General features: G+C 48.7%; 1 protein-coding gene across 2 annotated transcripts in view; it reads left to right on the forward strand.

The window, feature by feature from the left end:
- The first annotated feature begins 1,364 nt into the window (after positions 1-1,364).
- Positions 1,365-25,385, forward strand: part of PRKCH (protein kinase C eta) — a 156,490-nt gene continuing 132,469 nt past the window's right edge. The window contains exon 1 of one of the 2 annotated variants that reach the window (XM_084836590.1): positions 1,365-2,719. In XM_084836590.1, the coding sequence (XP_084692716.1) occupies positions 2,360-2,719 (360 nt within the window). In that variant the 5' untranslated portion in view covers positions 1,365-2,359. The remainder of the gene's footprint in view (positions 2,720-25,385) is intronic. The other variant, XR_014788084.1, reaches the window with a different exon arrangement.

The following is a 25,385-nucleotide window of genomic DNA, read 5'->3' on the forward strand; positions in this document are numbered from 1 at the left end:
GAGCGCAGCAGAAAGCAAACTCCATTTTAATCCTCCAGCCATGATTTAAGTGAATTTAAAATGCGAAACTGCACATGCTCAGCGTATTTCTTTTTCTTTATCAGGCTTTGCGAACAGTTCTTTGTTGCTGCATGAACATCATGAACCAGCTGTGTTGGTCCCTGTGGTGTCATCTGCTCTGGCTGGTGGTGGCCTCTGCAGGGTCTTTCCATGCAAGCTCGGCTATCCAAGGTTGTTTAATTGGAGATAGATTGACCTTGGGGCTTTCTGAATGAAGGCAGAAAACGTGTTGTTCCAATGGAGCTACAGCGCACCCCTGGAAAAATCCACACTTTCTGCACACCAACCTGTCATTCAAGTCACCTTTTCCACAACCCAGCACCCTCTGGATGTGTGTTGGACTGCAACTCCCATCATGCCCAGCCAGGCTGGGCATGATGGGAGTTGCAGTCCAACACACATCCAGGGGGCCCCAGGTTGGGGAAACGGTGGTAGAAAAGTACCCTTTCCCCTTCTTTATATATATATATGTGTGTGTGTATAAATATATATTAATTATAATATATATATGTGTGTGTGTGTGTGTATAAATATATATTAATTATAATATATTTGTTGTTGTTCAGTCGTTCAGTCGTGTCCGACTCTTCGTGACCCCATGGACCATAGCACGCCAGGCCTTCCTGTCCTGCGCTCTCTCCCGGGGGGTGACCATCATATCTACTATTGTGGGCAAGAATCTCTTAGAATTATTTATTTATTTATTTCATTTCTATACCGCCCAATAGCCGAAGCTCTCTATTATATATATATAATATATATATTATATATATTAATATATATATATATATATATATTATATATATATATATAGCCCCAATATATATATAGCCCCAAACCTTTGCTAGCCAATCCGGCCTTAAGAAATGATGGGGGGGGGGGGCTGCAGAGGGTGAAGTTGCGAATGGAACCCCTTTCCAGGTCGACGTGGCCCGGGCTGCGGAGTGGATCTCGGACAAGAAGGAGGTATAGAATCACAGGGTTGGAAGAGCCCTCCAAGACCATCGAGCCCAACCCCCTGTTCAGTGCAGGAAGCCTGGTTCCCAGGCAGCGCCCCACCCAAGCGGTGACCAGGGCTGACCCCGCTTAGCGTGCGAGATCAGACGAGATCGGAGGCGACCTGGGCAGCCCGCCCTGTTCCGCCCGGCCCTGTCCTCCGACAAAGATGTTCGCTGGCTTGGGCTGGAGCCGGGGCTGCGAAGAAGCGGGTTTTCCGGCTGCGGCTCCCCGGAGAGGGCCGTGGCCCGTCGAGATTAACATTGGAGCTTCGGAGGCCCGCCTTTCGGGAGGGCTGGAATGGGGAGGGACGGAGACGGGCTCGGAGGCGCCTCCCCGCGAAGAGAGCCGGGGGCCGAGGAGGAGGCGGAGTGGCAACGCGTGAACCGCTCGCGCGTCGCGTCAGCCTCCCGGCTTGGGTTCGGCCAGGAGGCGCGAGCCGCCCAGTTCCGACGAGCAAACTCCGCGCGGAGCTGGCGCGCTCCCGCCTCGCGCACAGGGCAAGCCCGGCAGGGCCGGGCCGGGCGGCTCCGCCTCTCCCGGCCTGGGCTCGTCACCTCCCTCAGGTGTTTCCCTGGCTTAGCAACCACTTCTCTCTCTGCCTCTCTCTCCCTCCTCGGGACTGGAAGCTCCTCTTAAGCACAGAGAAGCGAGGAAGCGAAGAAGGAAGGGAGGGAGGGAAGAGGAAGGCTCGGCGGGGGCGCGTTCTTAATCTTCTCTCTTGCTGAACGGGAGCCCGTGGCCCGTGTGTGGGTTGGCGGCTGTTGCCCGGGCGAGCTTCACGCGCTGAAGGCGGTGTCGTCTTGGCTGCGGCTCCTTCCTGGACCGGAGAGCAGAGCGGGAGCGAGAGGTGCGGGGGGAGGAACCCGACGCCGCGTGGGAGCCGCGAAGCGTTTCGGTCGCTCATGTGCCGCCAGAAGCGCGGGGGGGCCGCTCGGCCGGAGACGCGGCGCTCCGCGGGGCTGCCGTGCCCCTCTCTCGCTGCGCCTCGCTTTCCCGTTGCGTTTCCATGATCCCCCCGGCTCTCCGAGGAGCCGGCGTGAAGTGAAGCCGCCGCAGCCGCCCCGCTTGCGTCCTCCGTCCCCTGGGAAGGGAAGGGAAGGGAAGGGAAGGAAGAAGGGCGCTTGGATCCGGATTGGGGCACTCGACAGCATGGCCCGGAGCCCCGGGGCCACCGGTTGCCCTGTCGCCTGAAGACAGCTGGGCTCCAAGCCACCGCAGAGCCGGCCGGACGCAACAACTTTGGCTTCCCGGTCCCTGAGGGAGGAGGCGCCCCTCTTCTTGCCCGGCTGGGGCGCCCGCTATGTCCGGCGCCATGAAGTTCGACGGGTACATGAAGGTGCGCGTTGGTGAAGCGGTGGGGCTCCAGCCCACCCGCTGGTCGCTCCGGCACTCGCTCTTCAAGAAAGGCCACCAGCTGCTGGACCCCTACATCACAGTGAGCGTGGACCAGGTGCGCGTGGGCCAGACCAGCACCAAGCAGAAGACCAACAAGCCCACGTACAACGAGGAGTTCTCCACTGTTGTCACCAATGGGTGCCAAGTGGAGTTGGCCGTCTTCCACGGCACCCCCATCGGCTACGATGACTTCGTGGCCAACTGCACCGTGCGCTTCCACGACCTGCTCCACGGCCCTGGGTCCTCCGACAGCTTCGAAGGCTGGGTGAGTAGCTGAGACCTCTCCTGTGGAACTCGCAGCTGTGCCGGTGGGTAATGTGCACGCGCGCATGCATGCGCGAATGCCGGCAATGGGCATCGAATGGTTTGGGCATTGGATCGTGGTTTTTCATCAGAGCGTCTCGAGGTTTGATGCTGACATCTGGGGAAATTAAAAATAAAATGAAAGAATGACGTTGTTGGACCCAACGAAAGGTACATCTAACCCAGCCAGCTGTATCCATCCGTGGCCAGCCAGATGTCTTGGGGAAGCTCAAGTGTGGTACAAAGGTGATGGCCGGCCACTGTTTGTCCTACAGCTTGTGCTGTTTGGAGGCACCTTGCCTTAACTATAAGGGCTGGGAGGCCATGCCCACCAGGAATGTGTCTGCCCCCCCCCCCCCGCCATCTAAGCTAATGGCTTTTTCCCTCTTCTCTCCCCCTCTCCCTTTCCTTGAGTGTGGTGTCTTTTTTTTACTGAACACTTGTGGGTAGGGACTACCTTGTTTTACTGATTGTAAACCACTCTGAGAGATTTTCTGGCTGAGAAGCGGGTGATTTACTTTAAATAAAGTACATTATTTATTTAAGTAAAGTCAATATACCGCCACACAGGGAGATTTACTTTACTGTCACAAGATATCACCACATCTTGTGGTGCTAAATTCCAGAAGTCAGCCTTCTCCAACCTGCTGCCCTCCAGATGTTTTGAACTACAAATCCTAGCTTTCTGGACCTTTGGCCATGCAGGCTGGGGCTGATAGGAATGGAAGTCCAAAAAGTTAATTCTGCCACAAATTAATTCTGTGTTGTGAGGAATACTTTGTTGGATCCCGGACCCTACTTTACTGTATCAGTTTCAAAGGGGGACCTTTTGTCTTTACCCACAGCATCTGGTATTCAACATTTTTAACTACCCTAGGTGGGGCTGATGCCCCAAATACCAAAAAGTATTTTTCTTCCCCAGTATTTATTTCTTCAGAGCCAGGAGCTTAAGGTTGTGCAGTTTGAGCTGAAAAGCTGCATCTGCCATGAAGCAAACTAAAATAGATATACCTCATGGCTTCTAAGCAGAATTTACAGCTTCCTCCTCCTTTTAAATAAAAACAACTGAAGTTGCTCAAGCCTTTTGGAATTGTTAACTTGCCCTCCGTGCAGTGAAGAATGAGCTAATTAGGTTTTTTGTGGTGGGGGGCTGATGAAGACTCCTGTGCAGTTCAGAAGCTTGGGATATTTGTGAGGCAGGGTGGCATTTTTTAAACCGCTATCTTGACTTGTCTAATAAGAAGGTTTGGGAGTGTGTTTGTAGCTTGCAGTAATCGACACATGGACAAGAAATGCTGGAGTAAGATGCATGCCTATTGATTCTTCCCAGTCGGAGATGTAGAAAAGAGGCTGGAAATTTCCCAGGAGGAATCATAGCAACTGAAACCTTGTAGTTTCAAATGTGTTGGCCAGAGGGAACAGAAGAAATGGTGCTGATAATCTCTGTTGAGCAGGGAGCCGAGCTGCAAAGGCAGAGAAGATCCCTCCTGTATCTTTTAACTGTTGCATAGAAAAGGGGATGGAGCAGGTGCAGTTTGTCATGCAGAGGTGCACCACGATGCACCTGTGGAAAGTCCTCCTACAAAAGCATTAAAGGTACAGAATCCCTCTCCTGGTCCAGCCTGCTGGGAATTATGGGACTTGCTGTCCCACACATCTCCAGGCTGGGGAAGGCTGATCTGATTGCTAGAATGTTGAATGTGTGAAGCTGACACACACACTGAAACATGGGATGGGCAGCCTGTGGCATTTGCTTGCAGAGAGCTTTTGAAACTGGGCCAGACAGTTCAGACCTGAGCCTACTCAGTGGGATGGAGAGGGTGAGAGGGAAAGAGAAAGAGAGAGAGAAAGAAGGTGTGTGTGTGTGAGAGAGAGAGAGAGAGAGAGAGAGAAGGGGTGTCTCCAACCACTTCTGGCTTTCCACTGGCATGTTGCCCCTGACAGATTGCCCCTGAGGGAATATGGCCCTTGACAGAAAAAATGTCCCCCATCCTTGCATTAAAGGAAGAAGTTCCCTGTTACCCCATCACAACCAGACTGGAAGGGATTTGTTTCTGCCATTCAAATCGGGTTCATTCTAAATGTACACCCTACCCGTGTTTAATTTATTGATGAGTCTTTCCCCTTCAACCCCACTCTCCCATGGTAACTTCAAGGCTACCTTCTTCATTTTTGCATCCTTTTCCTACATAACATCCAGTTCCACTGGCCACAGAACCCTTTCTCATTTGGGAGCACTTTATGAATTGCTGAGAGACCGTGTTGTATGGCTGTCTCATACTTCTTTGCAGTTTCATTTATTACATTTTATATCCCCCCTGCCTTCTGTGGAAGTCAAGATGGTGTCGCATGCTCCCCGCTGATGCCCTTAATGACAGCTGAACCCTCCATGAAGGGATCTGAGAATGCCCTGAGGGCGCAAAGCCCACACAGCCCCCACTCCCCCAATGGCTGTGGCCCTGTTTGTCCACCATTTTTATATGCTCTTGGAGGAACACCTTGATAATCAGATGAGTAACTTCAGCATTCCTCCCAGAACATAGCTTGAACCACACTGCCTTTCACCCAGTTCAGATGTAATGGTTTGCCCATTCCGAATGGGTCTCCGGATTCACATGCTCTATCCCTCCCACTGTATGTGACCTCTAGGCCCATTCACGATGCCCAGTTCTTCTCCCACCTGGGCCATACAGTGTGACTACATCCAGCACATATGGAATTCACTTCCTCAAGATGTAGTGATGGACAGCAATTCGGATGGCTTTGAGAGGAGAAGGCTATCAATGGCTACTAGTCTTGATGATTGTATGCGACCTCCAGTATCAGAGGCAGTCTGCCTCTGTACGCCAGTGGCTGGGGAACATGCGAAGGAGGGTGCTGCTGCACTCATGGGTTTCCAATGGGCTATTGTATGAACAGAATGCTGGACAAGATAGACCCTTGGTCTGATCCAGCATGGCTGTTCTTCTGTTCTTATCTAGGAGTGGTAAGCAAGGTATTCTCTTCAGGAGCTGGTAGAGAGTGCTTTTCCAACCAGTTTAATATGCATTTTCCTTACATATTTTGAACATTTTAGGGCACAATTTTATTTATTTATTTATTTATTTATTTATATCCCACCTTTTCCCTAATACTGGGACTCAAGGCGGCCTTACAACGTTAAAACGGCTACAATTAAAACCTATAAATAGAAATATAAATACAACTGTACAAAAGTTAAAAATATAATTAAATCATCAATATTAAAATTGTAAAAATATTAAAACATTAAAAGACAACCAGAACAACAAAAATTGTATCCATACATCATGATCCTATGCATGTGTAGATAGAAAGAAGTCCTACAACTCCCAGCATTGCCCAGCCAGCATTGCTGTCAGACTTTTTTCTGTCTAAACATGCATAGGATTGCACCCTTAATGGACAAACGTCTGTACTTTTTATGTAGTATCTTAACTTTTCATTTTGTAAACTACTTAGCGATTTATTTATTTTTATATATGGGAAGCAGTAGATGATTAACTATTAATATACTGGGGGTGCATTCTGTCATGAGGGTGCTGCTGCACTCATGTTCTGCTTGTGGGTTTCCTGTGGGCAGCTGGTTGGCCACTGTGTGCAACAGAACGCTAGATTAGATAGACCTTGGTCCGATGAACTATGGCTCTCTTTTCTGCACCTAGGAAAAAGAAACCAAATGCACAGTTACAAGATGGGGGATACGTGGCTCAACAACACTACAAGCGAGAAGGGTCTTGGAATTGTTGTCGATCACAAGCTGAATATGAGCCAACAATGTGATGTGGCTGCAAAAAAGGCCAATGCTCTTTGGGGCTGCATTCATAGAAGCATTGCTTCCAAATCCCGGGAAGTACTAGTTCCCCTCTACTCACCACTGGTTAGGCCTCATCTGGAGTACTGTGTCCAGTTCTGGGCAGTGCACTTGAAGAAGGGTGCAGACAAGCTGAAGAGCATTCAGAGGAGGGCAGCAAGGATGATCAGGGGATTGGAAACAAAGCCCTATGAGGAGAGACTGAAAGAACTGGGCATGTTTAGACATGAGAAGAGAAGACTGAGGGGAGATATGATAGGGGTCTTCAAGTACTTGAAGACCACTATCATATTAGATGGACTTGATGGCCTTGTAGGCCCCTTCCAACCCTAGTATTCTATGATGCTATACTATTCTATGATACTTGAAAGGCTGTCACAGAGAGGAAGGCCAGGATCTCTTCTTGATCATCCCAGAGTGCAGGACACAGAATAATGGGCTCAAGTTACAGGAAGCCAGATTCCGGCTGAACATCAGGAAAAACGTCCTGACTGTTAGGGCAATACAACAATGGAACCAATGACCCAGGGAGGTAGTGCACCCTCCCACACTGGAGACATTCAAGATGAGGCTGGACAGCCACCTGTCAGGTATGCTGTGACTTGGATTCCTGCCTTGAGCAGGGGGTTGGACTTGATGGTCTTGTAGGCCCCTTCCAACCCTACTATTTTATAATTCTTATGTTCTTAAGTTCATCCTGGGTAGAATTGCTTGATAAAAGACCTGTTTCACATGCTGCACCCTTCACACTCCATTATTCAATGCATTTTTATGTATTTCATTGCTGTAAGCCTTGGGAGGGCTTCTGCTCTGAAAGGCGGTCAAGAAATAAATCCCGGCCCCTGGCCACCATCTGAGGCAAAGCCGGTGGCAACCAGAGAGAGGCCCTTCTTGTGGTGGTGTTGCAGTTATGGAACGTTTTCTCCAGAGAGGTCCATCTAGGCCCTGGTGCCTGCCTAATTGTTCTTTCAGCACTTGCTGAAGACCATCTTATTTTCCAAAGCCTTTCTGATACAACTGTAAGCCTGTTGTCATAAGAGTTTTATGATTTTATAGCTTTTGGAATGGACAGAAGTCTGAGAACAGACTGAAGTAGTTTTAATACAGAGTGGAATGAGCAAACTACATTTTGCTGCTGAGATTAATGTGAGGGAGCCTCCTTCTACACTTCGAAAAGGTGTGAACGCATTGCACTGCAACTTTGCAGGGGGGCGGGGGGTTCACCCCGTGAAGCTGGTTGGTAGTGAGTTCAGGAAGTGCTCCTTCACATTAGACACAGTTAACTGATGCCATTAGATGTGATGTTTGCAAGCTTACCCAGCTTTAAAAAGAAAGGTTTAGGGCGCAATCCTAAGCATGTTAGACAGGAAAAAGTCCAACAACTCCCATCATTCCCCAGCCAGCCCTGGCTGAGGAATGCTGGGAGTTGGACTTTTTCCTGTCTAAACATGTATAGGATTGCACCCTTAGACACATTACTGTAAGATAGATTTGTCAAAGGCTATTCACTGTGAAACTAAATAGAACCGCTGTGGATGTCAACAAAGGCTTGCGTCCAGCATTACCTAAGTCCCATTCATTTAAATGAGTATACTCTAAGTAGGACTGTCATTGGATATAACCCAAAGTTAGTGTGTTATTCACATGGCACACAGTTAAACTATGGAATGCGATGCCACAAGATGTAATGATGGTCACCAACCTAGATGGCTTTACGAGGGGATTGGACAAATTCATGGAGGATAAAGTTATCAATGGCTACTAATCAGGATAGCTATATGCTACCTCCAGCATCAGAAGCAATATGCCTCTATATACCAGTTGCTGGGAAACATGAGTGGGAGGCTGCTGTTGTATTCATGCCCTGTTGTGGGCTTCCCACAGGCAGGTGGTTGGCCAGTATGTTAACAGAATGCTGGACTAGAGAGGCCTTTTGTCTGATCCAGCATGGCTCCGCTTCTGTTTCATCTAGCCAGGCAATGCTTTTGTTCATACTTACAGACTCTGAGCCTTTAGGGGTAAAAGATAGGTTGTTACGGGTCCTGCAGCTTAAGAAGAGAGTGAGCCATAAATGACAGCTTTCGAACACAAACCACTTAAATGGAGAACCATTTTGCTCAGAGGCAGCGGGACAGAATAAAGGCTGATTTTGATGTAAAGTGTGGAGGAGGTAGGGTTATTTATTAAGTCAGCCTTCCCCAGGCGCCTTTGAGATGTGTTGGACTACAACCCCCATCTTCCCCACCCAGCAGGACCATTCTGGCTGGGGAAGATGGGAGTTGTAGTCCAAGACCTTGGGAGGGCAAAGGCTGCTGTAGATAGTATTTATTGTACCCTGTTGGTTCCTCTCTACCCCCAAATCAACTTTTCCTGGGCAGATTTTTGGGAAATGATCCCATGAGTATGTGTGGGAAAGGAGCCATCTCCTGCGCATGTTTGCACAGAGAGGTTTGAGGGGAATTGGCCATGCACAAGCTGAGAGCCCAGTCTTGCTTGATCAGGGATGGAGTCCGAGTCTCTAACCTTCTTACTTTCTCTCATGAATGTTGCCTGGCTGTTGTATCTGGCTGGTGCTAAAAAAAAAAGGTGGTGGGGTAGTTCATACATTGGCCTGGTAGTGAGTGAGTTCTCCCACAGCCCAGAAAGTCAACTAATAACAGGGGTAGGTCATTTGTTTTGCATGAAGTCCCTACCCAGCATGTTCTTTTCGGGGAGGAGGCACTGACAGTAACCACATGGTAAAAATCGCATGAGAGGATTTGCTTTAGTTAGCTAAAACCACATGGGTGTCCTTCCTGCATCCCCACCCCCCACAAGCTGTCCAAGAGGCTTGGCACTTTTGTAATTCAGATTCCTGGTTGCATCCACGCCACTGCAGGAGCCGTTTCTGGTCATGATCCCAGTGGTGCCACAGCCAGTGGGGTGGTGAATCCGCTTCGGGTTTCAGTCAGAACCAGTCGGAACTCTGAAGGAGCTACACAAGGTGCAAAGATGTAGGCTGGCCTCAGGCACTGCCAAAAAGAGGGCATAGATTGGCATAACATCTGCATATGCTACGTTAGAAGTATAGATGTCAATTTAGAAATAATTGATATTACCTAAATAGCAATGCAATCCATATGACCGTAGTGGAGAAGACTGGACAGGTGACCTGCTGCTCAGTCTGCTGGCCAGATGCTAACTGTGGATGGGCAACTTCAGGGCCTCCCTCCCTCTCTCCCTCCTTATGGGTCTTTCTCGTCAAACAGGCTTTGGACTGGACAGCTCTACAAAGAGAGAACATTTTCAAACAGAGGCCTGTCCTTTGACAGGGCTTCAAATAAAGGACTGTCCTTGTAAACTAGGGCACATGACCATTAAGCCTGCCCGGTCCCTCCCCATAGGTGTTCTTGGCATAACCAGCCTCACAGGGTTACTGTGAGGATAAAATGCGATGCCAAATTTTAACCCGTTTGACAAGGATTAGAAAAACTGAGTGTTGATAAATGGTGTTCTCTTTTGGATAAGGGTTTTTATAGCTGGCCTGCGGGCTGGATGGGAACAAATTTCTTGCTGAGTTGTTTCTGGATAGATTTGTGTGGGGCTTGTGGTCTCCCTGCACCCTCTTCACCAGCACTGTCGCTCCATCACTGGAGAAGAGTCTGTGGTTTACTGTGACATTTGAAGTTTCATCATGAGCAATCTTGTCATCTTCTGATGGCTGTCTGTACAGGGGGTATTAGACAAAATCAAACAAGCTAGCAGCCTCTTGGCTTACCTCAGAGCCTTTCCGTCCATTATGTAACATGTTTGGGAATGGGTGGGGCTTCTTTGAATGTATTTGTTCCAGCTTGACAAATAGGGTTGCCCACACATGACCCATGGAGAGAGCCACATTCCACAGAGAGCTATATGTTCGGGTTATGCACGCAAGTCAGAGGTTAGGAGAGGCCTAATGCCATATTGTATTGTCCAGGGGTGAACAACTAGAACAGGAGTGGCCCTCCAGATCTTTTGGCCTGTAACTTCCATCAGCCCTAGCCAGCATAGCCAATGGTGAAGGAGGATGGGAGTTGTAGGCCAAAACATCTGGAGGGCTACAAGTGACCTACTCCTGCTATAGTCTTGCAGTTGAGTTCAGCAGTATTGTTCCTGATAGTCTTTCCAATATTTTTATTCTGCCAGTTTTGTGGTAGTATAACCCTTACCCCTCTGCCCTTGGGCCCAAAATTCCCCTTCACGTGGAAAAGTCCTACGCATTTGCATTGGCAGATGTGTAGGTTTCCTTCACACAACTGCAGAATATGTGGCTGGTGTGGCACTTGCATGTGTTGGAAATACAGCTAGCTGGTATGACACCGTGATCCCCTCGGGTGTGCTTTCATTGTGTAAGGAGGCTCATGTGAATGCCCTAAGAAGACAGTTAATTGGGAACACATGAAGGTCTTTGCACCAGAAACAAATCATTCAGTTGGGATTTGTGGAAATGTTTGTGTGTGTACATGTCCATTCATTCATTACATTTCTATTCCACCCCATAGCCAAAGCATTCTGGGTGGTATAAAAGTGTAATGTTTTCTATCAAATTGGTCTGATGGTTCCATGAGGCCAGTTTTGGAGAGAATTCTCTTCCTCTTACCTGCTTTCACTGCTTCTGGGCCAAATCTTGCTGCGGCTTCCTTGTACAGATGTTGACAATTTCTTCTGTCCACCATATGCTGAGTGGTACCATTGGCCATCTAGTATTGTCAACTGGGACTGGCAGCTGCTTTTCATGGCCTCAGGATGAAGCCTTTTCCACTGCTGCTGAGATCCTCTTATTTCAGGAGTACAGAACAGTTATAGGGTAGGGTGGCTGAATTGCCCTGCCCCAGGCCCTCCGTGGGTCAGATGATGTCACCCAGCTTGCCCTCCTCCCCCGACTGTTTTGCCCAACTCCCAGTATGGAAAAAGAGACTTGGCTGGTGCTGGAAAGAGCAGCTGTTCCTCCTGACACCAGCCAGGTTCCTGGCTTTGCACAGCATGCACCGTTCCCTTGGGGGCATCGTGCAAAAGGACTCTGATGGTGCTGGGCAGCCACCATTCGAGTCCCCCACTGCACACATCCCCACCGTTATCTCCAACCTGTGATTGGAGATAACAACAGGAGTTCCTCCAGGGCAAATTCCTCCAAGGGGTGGGATTTGGAGGCCAAGCCCTGCCCCTGGAAAAAGCCAAAGAGGCTCTGCAGGGTAGATACAGAACCTCTTCGGGCTGGAGGTTCCACATCCCCATTTTATTCAAAAGTAAGCATGGGGCCCCTGATCCTGCAGTGCACGAGGAGGAGATAATCCTTCCGTCCCCAGCCATGACCCCTCTGAAAATCACTCCCAACAGTATAGCATTATTGGGACCTTTTTACAAAAAAAGGTCCCATTAAGGTCAGTGGATGCTATTTTACTACCACTGTTACTAGGGATGTTTGAGAAATCCACAACAGAATAAAATGAGTTTGGATTTATTTATTTTTATTTATTTACAATATTTATTTTTCATCCACATCAAAGATTTTGGAGCGATGAACAACAAGGTAAAAGAATAAAACCCCATAATTAAAGCAAAACATTTTAAAAGAACAAATTCTGAGCATAATAAACCGCAGCTGGTCACACAGGGAAGGCCTCTTGAAATAACAACGTCTTCAGGGGGCACCGAAAGCAACACAACATTGGCGCCTGCCTGACCTCCAAAGGCAGGGAGTTCCACAGGAAGGGGCCACTACGCTGAAGGCTCTCTACCTGGTGGACTTCTGCCAGGCCATAAGTCCATGTGGAACCACTAGGAGCAAGCCCTCTGATGACCTCAGTGACTGGGTAGGTTGGTAAAGAAGAAGGTACTCTCTTAGGTATCCTGGTCCCAAGTTGTTTAGGGCTTTGTACACTAGCACTAGCCGGTGCAGTCCCCTCAGCAAAGGAGTTACATGCTGAAAAGGGGCACCTCCCGACAACAGCTGAGCTGCTGCATTCTGCACTGGCCCCAGCTTCTGGGCCAGTCTCAAGGGCAGCCCCACATAGAGTGCATTGCTGAGGAATAGTCACCCAATATACCTTCCCTAGGAAAGGGGTATTTGCGACTGGGCATTAGTTGTCTAATACCATTGGGTCCAGAGTGGGTTTCTTCAGGAGTGGTCGCACTACTGCCTCCTTAAGGATGGCAGGGACCACCCCTTCCCTCTAAGAATCCAACCTGCAGATTCCATAGCAGACCAGCTTTTCCCGAATCTCATGGATTCTGTAGACTAGTTTCTGGAATTTTAGACACATTTAGTTGTAGAAAAATACATAAAATAAAAAAAACACCGGCCCAATGTGCACATTTTCCCCATAGGCTAAAGCATGAAAATGCACATGGGGAGGGCGGGATTTGTGCAGTTTAGCAACTGTGAGTTTGTGCAAGTGCAAATTTGCACAAGTGCGCAAAAACGCAAGTTCAGGAAATTGGAAAAAATCCAATTCTGCCAATGAGCAGCCGATGGAACGAAAGGTACCTGGCAACCACACAACGCAGATGGAACAGATTTTACAAAATCTGTACATCCCTAACTGTACTCAGAACTGTAATTTTGTGTGGTGGGGCGTGCATGGCTGTGGAAGGGAATGATTAAATCTTCCCTCCTCACACTCTGTGGTTCCAATTGGATGAGGCCCCCATGATTACTTTTGAGTAAAAGAGAAATTTGCATGCTATGTATTTAATATAACATGTGGAACCCTAACACACCAGTTCCAATTGCATTGTTGTGAACCACACAGAAAGTTTCGGCTATTGGGCAGTATAGAAATGTAATTAACATACATCATGCAGGTGTACTGCACAGATTGGGTTCAGTGGAAGATCACTTTCTAACATTTATGTAACAGCCACGTAGCCTAGATGTGAACATAGATCATCAGCATTTCAAAGAAGTCTACAAAGTTTACAAGCCAGCAAGGTGTGTTTTTTTTACTTGCTCACCTGCCCACACAATTCCTATGTAGTCACTTGTAGTATACTGATGATTTGAAAAATGAAAAGAAAAAGAAGCACCAACTCTCATCAAATTTACAAACCCTTCTCTTCCTGGTCACCTGCAGGTGATTTTTGCTTACCACATACAACCAGAAAAGTGACTGCTTTCACATTTTCCATATGTTGTAAGATTTCTGTGCAGGGATTACAAAGGGTTAAGCCTTTGTAAGTGTCAAAACCAGGCAGAGGTCAAGATCCAAAGGGGCTCAGACAGGATCCTCTCACCAAAGACAAGTTGTTCAGACTGGGGATCAAGCTCTGATGCTAGGCTTTTATAGGGCCTGGTGTACAAGGATTGGCTCCAGAGTGTCAGCTGACTGAGGACTTAGGCAGGCTGGTACAGCAGCCAGTTGGCCTCCTTGAGCCACAGAGCTCTGTGTGCCAGGCTTACTGTGGAACCAGAGTGCTGTTGGCGCAGGCGGAGTGGTGTTGGACCCTGAGCGCTAAGAGCTCCAGTTTGAGACACCCTCACCCACTGGCACCTAAAACTGTCATCGGTTTTGAGCTCTTTGCAGTGCTTAGCACGATATGGTGTTAATGTATGCAGCTATTCCCCACCCCAGAGTTATCAAAGCATTATGGCCTTTCTGGATTAAAATATGCATCACAGACCTCTGCATTTTGATGGACCTGAAACTACATGATCTGGACCCATTTTTCTTAATTGGTTTGCATTTTCCCTTCAATGTCCTATCACACAACTCCCAAGGGTGCAATGATCCAGCTGTAGGCGCCAAACAATCTCCTACAGGGCTGGGAGCTCGGGGTGGGAATCATAGAATCATAGAATAGTAGGGTTGGAAGGGGCCTATAATACCATCGAGTCCAACACCCTACAGGAATCCAAGTTAAAGCATCCCTGACAAGTGGCTGTCCAGCCTCATCTTGAATGCCGCCAGTGTGGGAGAGCCCACCACCTCCCTAGGTCATTGGTTCCATTCTCATATTCCTCTAACAGGAAGTTTTTCCAGATGTCGAGTCAGAATCTGGCTTCCTGTCACTTGAGTCCATTATTCCATGTCCTGCACTCTGGGATGATCGAGAAGAGATCTTGGCCTTCCTCTCTGTGGCAACCTTTCAAGGACTTGAAGAGAGCTGTCATATCTCCCCTCAGTCTTCTCTTCTCAAGGCTAAACATGCCCAGTTCTTTCAGTCTGTCCTCATAGGGCTTTGTTTCCAGTCCCCTGATCATCTTCATTGCCCTCCTCTGAACCCCTTCCAGTTTTGGGACTCACTACCAAACCCATCTCACTCCTACCAAGGTATGGCTGAGGGATGCGTGCCTACGATTAGCCATTAATTAATTAAATATGTAGAGAGTGCTTGACTACATCTAAAAAGACAGTGGCTGGGTGTATATAAGGGAAAGCAGTCTGCTGGGTTCCCCAGTTGAGGTATTACAGGAAGACGTCTACTGTGCTATGAGAACTAAACAAACTAAAAAATGAAAGTCTCCTATAAGCCGAAGTTACCAGTCCACAGAATAGGCTGCCCATTACATTTCTGTGTGCTTGTGCTGTTCCGGCCTCGCCTCCCTCTAGTCAGGCTTGGTTGGGGGCAGGTCATTTTGCTCTCTTCTCACCGGTGGGTATGGTTGGATTGTCCATTCACTCCAGATGCAGAGTGGCTTTAGAAGCATCTGCCATTGGAGGAGTTGTCTATTGCATCGCTGTATGAGCCTCTGGGAAGGGCCGTAGCTCAGTGGTAGAGCACATGCTCTGCAGGCAAAAGGTCCCTGGTTTGATCCCCAGCATCTCCAGGGAGGGCTGGGAAGAACTCCAGCCTGAAACTCTGGAGATTTGCAGCCAGTCAGAGTAGAGAATAGTAAGCTAGATGGATCAATGATCTGACTCAGTATAAGGCATGCTTTGGGTTGCCTCCTTCCATCGTCATCTAAATTTCCTAGGCACCTTTCTAAAAAGAGAAGAAAAGAAAAAGAGGCTACAGATGCAATCCTGTGCGTGTTTAGACAGAAAAAAAGTCCTACAACTCCTAGCATTCCCCAGCCAGCTGGGGGAATGCTGGGAGTTGTAGGACCTTTTCTGTCCAAGCATGTATAGGATTGCGCCCTTAAGGAAGCTTGCAACAGAATTAAAACATACAATTTTTTTTACAACAATTTAAAAAGCGCTAAGAACAATTATTAGAAGAATACCAAGACCCCATAAAACAACTAAAAAAAATTTCAGTGACAACCATAAACAATTCAACGGCTGCATCAAAGAGCCCATCATATGCCATCAAATGCCTGCAAATAGAGGAAAGTCTTAACCTTCGTTCAGTTTTTAATGTAGATTTTTATTGTTTTAAACTGTTTTTATTATTGTACATCGCCCAGAGTGGCTGGGTGACCAGCCAGATAGGCGATTAATACATTTAATAAATAAATAAAAATAAATAAACCTGGTACTGAAAAGATGATAATGTTGGGGCTGGGTGGTCCTTGTTGTGGAAAGATTACACACTCGAGGGGCCACCACCAAAAAGGCCCTCCCTTGTTGCGCTCCTTTGAACCTCCCTCAGAAGAGGTACTCGGCGGAGGGCCTGAGATATTGATCGTAGAATATGTGTGGGTTCCTACAGGGTCAGGTATTGCAATATGTAGGCCCACCCAGGTCAGTAACTCATACAGAGTGGGCTCCTTGGAGGAGCAGATAGTTCTAATGTTGCACACCACTGCTCATTTGAGAGCTTCCCCCAAAGCTTGTTGCGTAACGATAACTACAAGACAAAGTAGGAGTGCAGGAGCCTGGCTCTGCATCTTCCTGGGAATGGCTTGGCCCTAGACACCCATTGCCTTCCAGACACAACCCACTGGAAATTGCACACTGCAGAACCACAAGAACTTAATAAGTCTCTCAAGCATTTAAGCAATAGGAGTTCTTGCTTTCTTTATAAAACAACAACAACAACGAGACAATACGGAAGCAGACACCATTCTGTAATAATTACCTTGCAGTGTCTTGCCTTGGTGCCTGAGGGGCATGTTAAAAGTACAGCTGTTTTGACATTTTGGGGGCAAAGCTTTTTATGCGTAGCAGGTGCAGAGCAAAGTAAGTTTTGGCTGAGTTGCATATCTTCAATAGGGGTTTCGGATCTCTGAACTTGAGTAGCGATGGTGAGAAAATCCTCTCCTTATAGTTGATCTCCTATGCTTTGTTTACTCTTCTGAATTGGTCTGTGAACAACCTGGGCTTGCCCTGGGTGCAATTGTTCTTTCTCTTGTGTCTAATCTTCCCTAGCAGTTGGGAGGGGACAGAGCAGGGAAGATTAGCCACATAGCTCTGCCTGCATGCTGGCTGTTCCGGCGTCCATGATAAAGGCCTTTGGGCATTGCCTGCCCTGGTTCTGGGAATAAAACAGTCTTCTTGTTTAGTGCATGTGCCAGACAGTGGAGCTCAGCGGATGACTGGGGCCTCAAATTGGTCGCCAGGGGCTTCTCACCTAGTCCCCAGCCTCAGTCAGAAGTCCTCTTCCCTTATGCTTCTCTGCTGCTTTATCCCCTGCAGTGTTGTGGTGCAGTTTATTTGTTTATTTATTAGTTTTATTAGCCGCCCATCTGGCCGGCTACCCAGCCACTCTAGGCGGCATACAGTACTAATAACAAATTTACATAATCAACTGAACAAAACAACATAACAAAACAACACTGCTCTAGAAAACCCTAACCCACTTTAAATGCCCGCCTGAACAGCCAGGTTTTTAAAGCTTGGCAGAAGCTCATCAAAGAAGCTCATCATCAGTTGTGAATGGCTCTTTAATCTGCTTCTTCCTAGTGGGAGCAGCAGCAGCAGCACAGTATTTGCCAGGGCCCTCCCTTTCTGCATTTCCATCTGCTCTCTCCTATTTGTCTGTTCCAACCAAGCCATCCCCCTTATATAAGAACATAAGAAGGGCCCTGCTGGATCAGACCAAGGGTCCATCTAGTCCAGCATTCTGTTCACATAGTGGCCAACCAGCTGTCGCTTGTGGTCTCCTGTCAAGATGAGTGCAACAGCACCCTCCCACCCGTGTTCCACAGCAACTGGTGTACATAGGCATCCTGCACATAGCCATCAGGACTAGTAGCCATTGGTAGCCTTCTCCTCCAGGAATTTGTCTAACCCCTTTTAAAGCCGTCCCAATTGGTGGCCATCACCATATGCTTCTCCAGTATATGCAGACCCTCCTGGCACAGTTAATCTGAAGTGACACAGTCCAGCTAGGGTGGCCACTTAGGAATTGCCTTTGAATTTCAAAGTAGAGGACTGTCCTCTGGCAGCCCTTCAAATAGAGGACACCTTCAAAGTAGAGGTCTATTCTCTGGCAGCCCTTCAAATAGAGGACTGTCCTCTACACATGGCCATTGTAGGTCCAGCCACAACATTTTCCATCATCTCCTTTGTGATTGTTTGCGAGAACCAAGCCCTGAAAATAGGAATTTGTTGGGTTAAAAGTCTGTAACAGCTGACTTAGGGCACAATTCGATGCATGTTTAGACAGAAGAAAGTCCTATAACTCCCAGCATTCCCCAGCCAGCATTGCTGGCTGGGAATGCTTTGAGTTGTAGGACTTTCTTCTGTCTAAACATGCGCAGGATTGCATCCTTAGCCACCTTCTGGCATGAGACTCACCAAAAGCCTCCTACCTGTTCCTGCTAATTCATTAAAGACCATTCCACTGGTGAATGTATTCACACTGGCTTATTTCTTTCTTTCTTTCTTTGCTTGTTCGTTTGCACATGAGTTTCTCCACCACTTTCCTGGAGGCCTTGACAATAGAATGCATTCTTTTTCTGATTTATTGTTAACGAACTCCAAAACCGCTCCTTAATCCTTTGCAATTTAATGAAGCTGAATGTATAGGGCGAGGTTAAGGGACCTTTTTGTTGCTGAGGGCCACATTCTGTCAGGGAGGGGGTAAACTGTCACGGGCTGCATGTGTCCCGAGTACGTGGCTGGTGCAAGGTAGCTGGACTAAAAAAGCTCAATGACAGCTGTTTACCCAGCAAAGGTCTGGGGCAGTGCAGGCTGGTGCCTCCAATGTCAGTGTGGCAGTGAATCTGCTCCGGCTTTTAGTCAGAACCAGTCAGAACTGTTGACCCATTCAAGGTGCAGAAGCTCGAAGGAGGAGCTCAAGGCAGTGTATATGTTTCTCCTCCACCACCATTAATTTATCCTCACAACAACCCTGTGAGGTGGGTTATGTCGAGAGAGAGTGAGTGGCCCAAAGCCACCCAGTGAGTGTCATGGCCGAGTGGGGACTAGAACCCGGGTCTCTCAAGTCCTAGTGCACCACTCTAACCACTACCCCACACTGGCCCCCAGGGAAAGATTTTGTCAATGTGCAGTGCAGTCCTCAAGACCTAAAGCTGACAGTGCACAGAACAGGGGCTCACATCCACAAGACCTAAGGGTATGTCACAGATGGTATAGTGCTTAAATAATTCTCTGGACTATAAATCAAGAGAAAAACAGTGGCTCTGGTAGCGGTGGATTTTGGGGAGCAAGCCCCCAAGGCCCAGCAGGCCAGCCTCCACCCCAAACCCCTCCACCAGAGACAGGGGTGGCAAATGGGGGCAGGAGGAAGAGGAAACAGGTGCAGCGTCAGCACCCAGTATGAGCAGCTGCGTATGCTGGGATTTCTGTCCACATACGGAGGGTACCAGGTTGGGGAAGGCTGCACCATGCCATCACTCTGTTCGTTCTCTCTATCACTTTAGCGTTTATATTCATGTTTTATTGCTGCTTCATTTCGTTTCTTACTATGTTGCCAAGCTGCCGCGTGGATCTTGCTAGACGGTAAGGTGGGATATACAGATTTTATTTTTTTAAACAGAAAGAATAAACATCCAGACAGAACATGTTGCTGAATAGGTTTCACTTGCAGCCAGGGTGGCCCGTCCCTATAGGCAAACTAGGCAGTCTCCCCGGGTGCCAGGTTAAGCGGAGAGCCAAATTTGAGGGAAACAAACACAAGTAAAATAACGAAGATTCATTATTTCAGTTCCCATGTGTGCACAGAGGGAATATGACCGAGGCTGTGGAGGTGAACGAGGGACTGACTAGGGATGGTGGGGCTAAGTCAGGCCACCTGCCTGCCCACTTTGGAGACCCGCTCCCTCCTCAGGTGACGTGGGATATCCTCCAGTTGGAAGCAGGGAGCGAGAGGCTCCCCTGGGAGCAGCCGCTTCCTTTGCCCTCGGGGGCTGGCGGCTCCTTGTTGGTTGTGACGCCCTGACGATGCAGCCGGGACCCTTCTTAAAGAAAAAGAAAGAAACATTTTGGATGTGTTTTATTATAAATGATAATATTTCTGCTTCCTGAAGCAAAAGAATTCTGAAGATGGGGGTGGGGGTGGGAGGTTGCCTCTTCATTAAATGGAGAACGGGCAAAATGTTTCCCCGTTTACCAACAACTTCAGCTAGATCTGCCCTTGGGGTTTGGGGGTGCCAATTGCATGGTTCGACTAGGGTGCCAATTGCTGGCAGCTAGGCTAGGGCTCCCTCTGTTTGCAGCTCTTCTGCGGTGACCCCGCCAAGCTGCCTCGGAGGCCATTTTGGGATTTCTGTGGCGGGCCCGATTTGCTTCGGGCTGATTTGGGGGCCCCCTGACCTGCTTCGGCCTCCAGAGCTGAAGCGGGATTTGGATGGCCAAATCCCGCTTCGGGCCCATGCCTGCAACACTGGGGAACCCCCCAATTATTTACCTGGGCCCTCGTGATGCCCGCTGGCAGTCGTCTTCCTGTTCCAGGGAGTTGACATTTTTAAAATGGTGACTCTCTGTACTTCCGGAAATAGATCCTGCGCCATTTGCACCATTTTAAAAAATGGCGACTCCCTGGAACAGGAAGATGGCCGCCGGCACAAGTCCCGAGGGCCCAGGTAAGGCACTGGGTGGCAGCAGGGCGGGTGGGCTTCTGGATTGCTCCAAAGTGCTACTGAAGCGCTTTGGAGCAACCCTATCCATTTTGTGTGGCTTTGTGCACCCTCCACCTCACCTCAGAAGTGACCCGAAGTGGCCCAAAGCACCTGGAACTTGGGCTTTGGGCCAAAATGGTGCACAGCCCTATTAAGCACAGCCAGACCCACTGTGAGAGGAAGCATTCATAAAGGTTAAACATTTTTAAAAATAAGCCACAAATAGCCCCTAAACTCTTCCTGCCTTGGGAAGGCCACAGTCTTGAAAGGCGGCTAAGAAATGCATTAAGCAAAGATAAGCCCCAGAGGAGTAGAAGCCACGGTATAAACTTTAGAATAAATTCATTCCAAGGGAATCTGTTCTGCTTAGTTTACTCCAGGCTTCCCCAACCTGGCGTCCTCTGGACGTGTCGGACTGCAAATTCCCTCATCCCCAGCCAGCCCACACATTGGGTAGTCCAACACATTGGGAGGACGCTGCATTGGGGCAGCCTAAGTTACCCCAAACCTGCTTCAGAAGCTCTGCGTTTCGCTTCTCGAGGTATTCAGCAACTGTTTCCACAGGAACTAGGTTCCATGCGCGAGGCGCCCCTGTGGCCTGCTGATAAAGCCACACCACGGAGACGTGTGGGTGTTTTCGAGACATGCAAGCTTCTGAATTCTTTCCACCTCTCAACGTTTAAATTTTCCGGTCGATCATTAGCTCATTTGCACTGTTTCTTGCAGGGCTATTTATAATGGAGGCAGTGGAGGCTGATGGCTCTATGTCAGGGGAGGGCGGTGAATCCACTCCAGAATTCAGTCAGAACTCTAAAGGAGATATCCAAGGTGTGAAGCTGTTGGCGTTAGCATTCTCACTGAAACCCAGAGCTGATTCACTGCCCCACTGACATTGGTGCCTCCACTGAATGGAGGTGGTATAAAACTTCCTTTGACAACCAGCAGCGCCTACAGCAGCTTTCCCAAACGTGGTGCACTCTGGATGTTTTGAACTACAACTCCCAGCATCCCTCAGCCAGCCATGCATTGCACATAAATGTGTGGGTGAGTTAGAATGTGTCAGTGGAAGGATGTGGTGACAGCCTGACCCTTGATTGCAAGTCTTCCGGGGGCCGGGTTGACAATATTTCTCCCCGATCCAACCCATGCACCTGGAGTGGAGTGAGAGCATGGCTCCTCTGTTGGTGTGTCTGTCCCACCTTGGACAACTCTGGACATCTACACAGGGGGTGCAGTGTTCAAACACAGCTGATGTGTGTAAAATCCAGTGCCCATAGGCCTGGGATAAATAATTGTATTTATTAACGGCATGGCTTGCTGTGTGTTAATATGGTGAGGTCCTCTGCCTTGAGCTTTTTTTTCATTGGAAAGGTGGGGTAGAGGGCCAGCATCAAGGGTAGGAATAGTTGAGCACCTGTCAAGGGCCCGCACCCCAGCAGGGGCCCACCGACAAGACCCCCCTGGACTGGCTCCTCATTACCATGGCAACCTGCTTGTTCTCCTGCCTCTCACTCTGGCCCAGGCAACGGTGGTGAGGAGGAGGCGGAACAGCAGCAGATTCTACTGCCTACTTAAGAACACACGGACATAAGAAGAGCCCTGCTGGATCAGGCCGAGGGTTCATCCAAATTGGTGGCCATCACTACATCACTAATATGCACTGTGTGGATGGCTTTAAGAGGGGGTTGGACAAATTCCTGGAGGAAAAAGCTATCTATGGCTACTAGTCTCGATGGCTATGTGCTATCTCCAGTACCAGAGGCAGTGACCTACGCACACCAGTTGCTGGGGAACATGGGTGGGTGGTATGCTGTTGCACTCATGTCTTGCTTGTGGGTTCCTGGTTGACAGCTGGTTGGCCGCCATGGGACCAGAATGCTGGACTAGATGGACCCTTGGTCTGATCCAGCAGGGCTGTTCTTACGTTCTTAAAAGGGAGTTGGACAAATTCCTGGAGGAATGTGTGGAGGGCAATTTGGATGGCTTTAAAAGGGGGTTGGACAAATTCCTGGAGGAAAAGGCTATCAATGGCTACTAGTCTTGATGGCTATGTGCTACCTCCAGTACCAGAGGCAGTGACCTACGCACACCAGTTGCTGGGGAACATGGGTGGGTGGGGTGCTGTTGCGCTCATGCCTTGCTTGTGGGTTCCTGGTTGACAGCTGGTTGGCCGCCGTGGGACCAGAATGCTGGACTAGATGGACCCTGGGTCTGATCCAGCAGGGCTCTTCTTACGTTCTTATGTGTGAAGAAGTCCTCTCTTTTTTCTGTCTTGAATCGCCCACGAATCAGCTTCATGGGATGACCCCACTGGGTTCTAGTATTTTGAGAGAGGGAGAAAAAAGTCTCCCTCTCCACATTCTCCACACCATGCATGATTTTGTACACCTCTATCGTGTCTCCCCTCACCCTCATCGTGTTTCACCCTCCAAGCTAAACAAGCCCCGCTGTTGTAACCGTCTCATGGGGGAGATGCTCCAGCCCCTTCCTCACTGGCTCTCTGCCTGTCAAGCAGGCAAGTGGTACCAAGGAGCAGGAGGGGCTGGTGACAATGGCAGTGAGAAGGGAGACTCCTTGAGGGAGGGGTCCCATTGAGAGTGTCCTGCCCAAGGGCTCCTAAAAACCCAGAGCCAGGTGGGGCAAGTGGGATTGGCAACAAAAACTTGCAGTGTGAGGTGTTCCTGTTCAGGGTTCTAGCCAGCTGTGTCATTTGCCAGGACACTGCGTTCCTTTCCCCTCCCTTAGCAGGGACAGGGCCTTTCTCTGGGGGTTTGATGTGGAGCCGTAGATCTGTTGGCCTGTAGGAGTACCAGCTACTTTGCCTCCATTTTTGCCCTACCTCGAAGTAAATCATTCAGACACCTTCATGTGTCTCCAGGGCTCTTTTTTCTGAAGAAAACCCAACCAAGGGAGTTTTGATCAGGGAATTCAATTGCACTTGACATAACAGTGCATATTCCTCTGGTTTTTGTATGTCATGGCCCAGCTGTGCCTGAACGTGCACAATCCACCGCTGTGAAGCCCATACTTCTAGAGAGCTCTGACTTTATTGTAGAGCTGGCCATTCCGGAAGAAACTGCGTTTGTGTGTTTGAATGCACTTCCTGGCCATGGAAGCTGTCTTGGAGGCTGGTGGCTCTGATGTCAGTGGGGCGGTGAATCTGCTCAGGGTTTCAGTCAGAACTCTAAAGGAGGCTATCCAAGGTGCAGAGCACCTTGGATAGCTCCTTTAGAGTTCTGACTGGCTCAGATTGAAACCCTGAGCAGATTCACCGCCCCACTGACATATCACAGCTTGAATAGCTCCTTTAGAGTTCTGACTGGCTCTGATTGAAACCCAGAGTGGATTCACCGCTTCACTGACATCGGAGCCACCAGCCTCCACTGCTTGGAAGAGCCCTGAGAATCCAGGAAGTAGCCATTCCTGTTCTGTCTCTGGGTCAAGCAGCTACATGCTCTGTTCTTGTTTACTCTAGAGTAGGCACAGGGGCCCTGATCCGGTTCTTTAAAAACCCCACCCCCACATTAGGGTCCCAGTCTGGATCTGGCCTCCTGGGCCTACTAGGAGGCCAAGTGTCCTGCTTGACAGAGGACAGCCCTTTATTTTGAAGAGCTGACCAAGGAGAGTCCCTTATTTGAAGTCCTCTGCTTGATGAGCTGACCAGTCCAAGGCTGGTTTAACATCAAAGAGCCATAAGGGGGGGAAGCTGTGGGAGCCCATCAGCAGCAGGCAGCTGGACAGCAGACTGAGCGAGCACACGGGTCACTGAGTCAGTGTTCTCTGCCATGTCTTGTGTTTCTATTTAAACGACAGTTACTATTTGAAAAGGTGCCCCTATATGCATAAGTTAGCATATGCAAATTGGTGCCCTCTTTTGACCACTTTTTTGGCGATGTGTAAGTGGCTGCCCTAGCCTACTCTAGAGTAAAAATGAAACTGAAAACAAAGGGACATAGCTGCTAGATACAGATTTATAGGCTGTCTTGGCCCAAAGTCACAGGGGAGGAGGCCGTTTGCACAGAGCATCCTCTCAAACATAGATGGCCATCCTATGGCTTCACCAGGGCAGCTGTTGCCCCAGAGTTCATCTGGAGAGTGATTTCATCAAGGCTTTCCCTTCTTGACAGATGGCCCAACTCATGTTTTCAAGCTTGCCTTATTTAAAAAAATGCCTTAGAAAATGTCTAATATTAATATAGCCTTTTCACTAAGTGCTTGGAGCATTTCACATGCATTATCTCGGGAATCGTTATAATGACTCTGTCAGGCAGACCAGTTATTGCCTTTATATTAAAGGGGTGTGTGTGTGTGTGTGTAGGTGTAGGTAGTCTGAGGTAATGAGCCTTTTGCAAGGTTACTCTGCCAGCTCACAGCTGAACTGAAATCTGAACTGGGGATTTCTTGCTCATAACCATTGCCCATGCCATCTCGATGCAATTTGTCCCCAGCTCTGTGTGTGTATATACTGCGTTCGCAAAATAAAAGAAAGAATATGAATCATGACAATCTGAAATTAAGCAATTTAAGCCATGTTTGTATACATTTGCCTGTTTTAAATAAGCATGCTTCTTACTGAAAATAAATAAGAAACAGAAATAAGTAGCTGGGAGTTGTAGGCCTTTTCTCTGTCTAAACATGCATAGGACTGCACCCTTATTTGCCTGTTTTAAATAAGTATGCTTCTGTGGCAAAAGGCAATGACGTATGCAGAGAGTGTTACATTCAGGCACAGTGAAGTAACTTTGCAATGACTCCCCCCCCCCCGCTGCACCTTTCTTCTGGTGGTCTAGGACAGGGGTGGGCGGCCTTCTGTCGAGGGCTGCATTTCCACTTGGTTAATCTGTCGGGGGCTGCGTTGGTGGTGGGTGGGGC

Source organism: Heloderma suspectum, chromosome 1 (assembly GCF_057233095.1).
Source record: "Heloderma suspectum isolate Gila_16-S chromosome 1, 16-S_ref, whole genome shotgun sequence".
NCBI lineage: Eukaryota > Metazoa > Chordata > Lepidosauria > Squamata > Helodermatidae > Heloderma > Heloderma suspectum.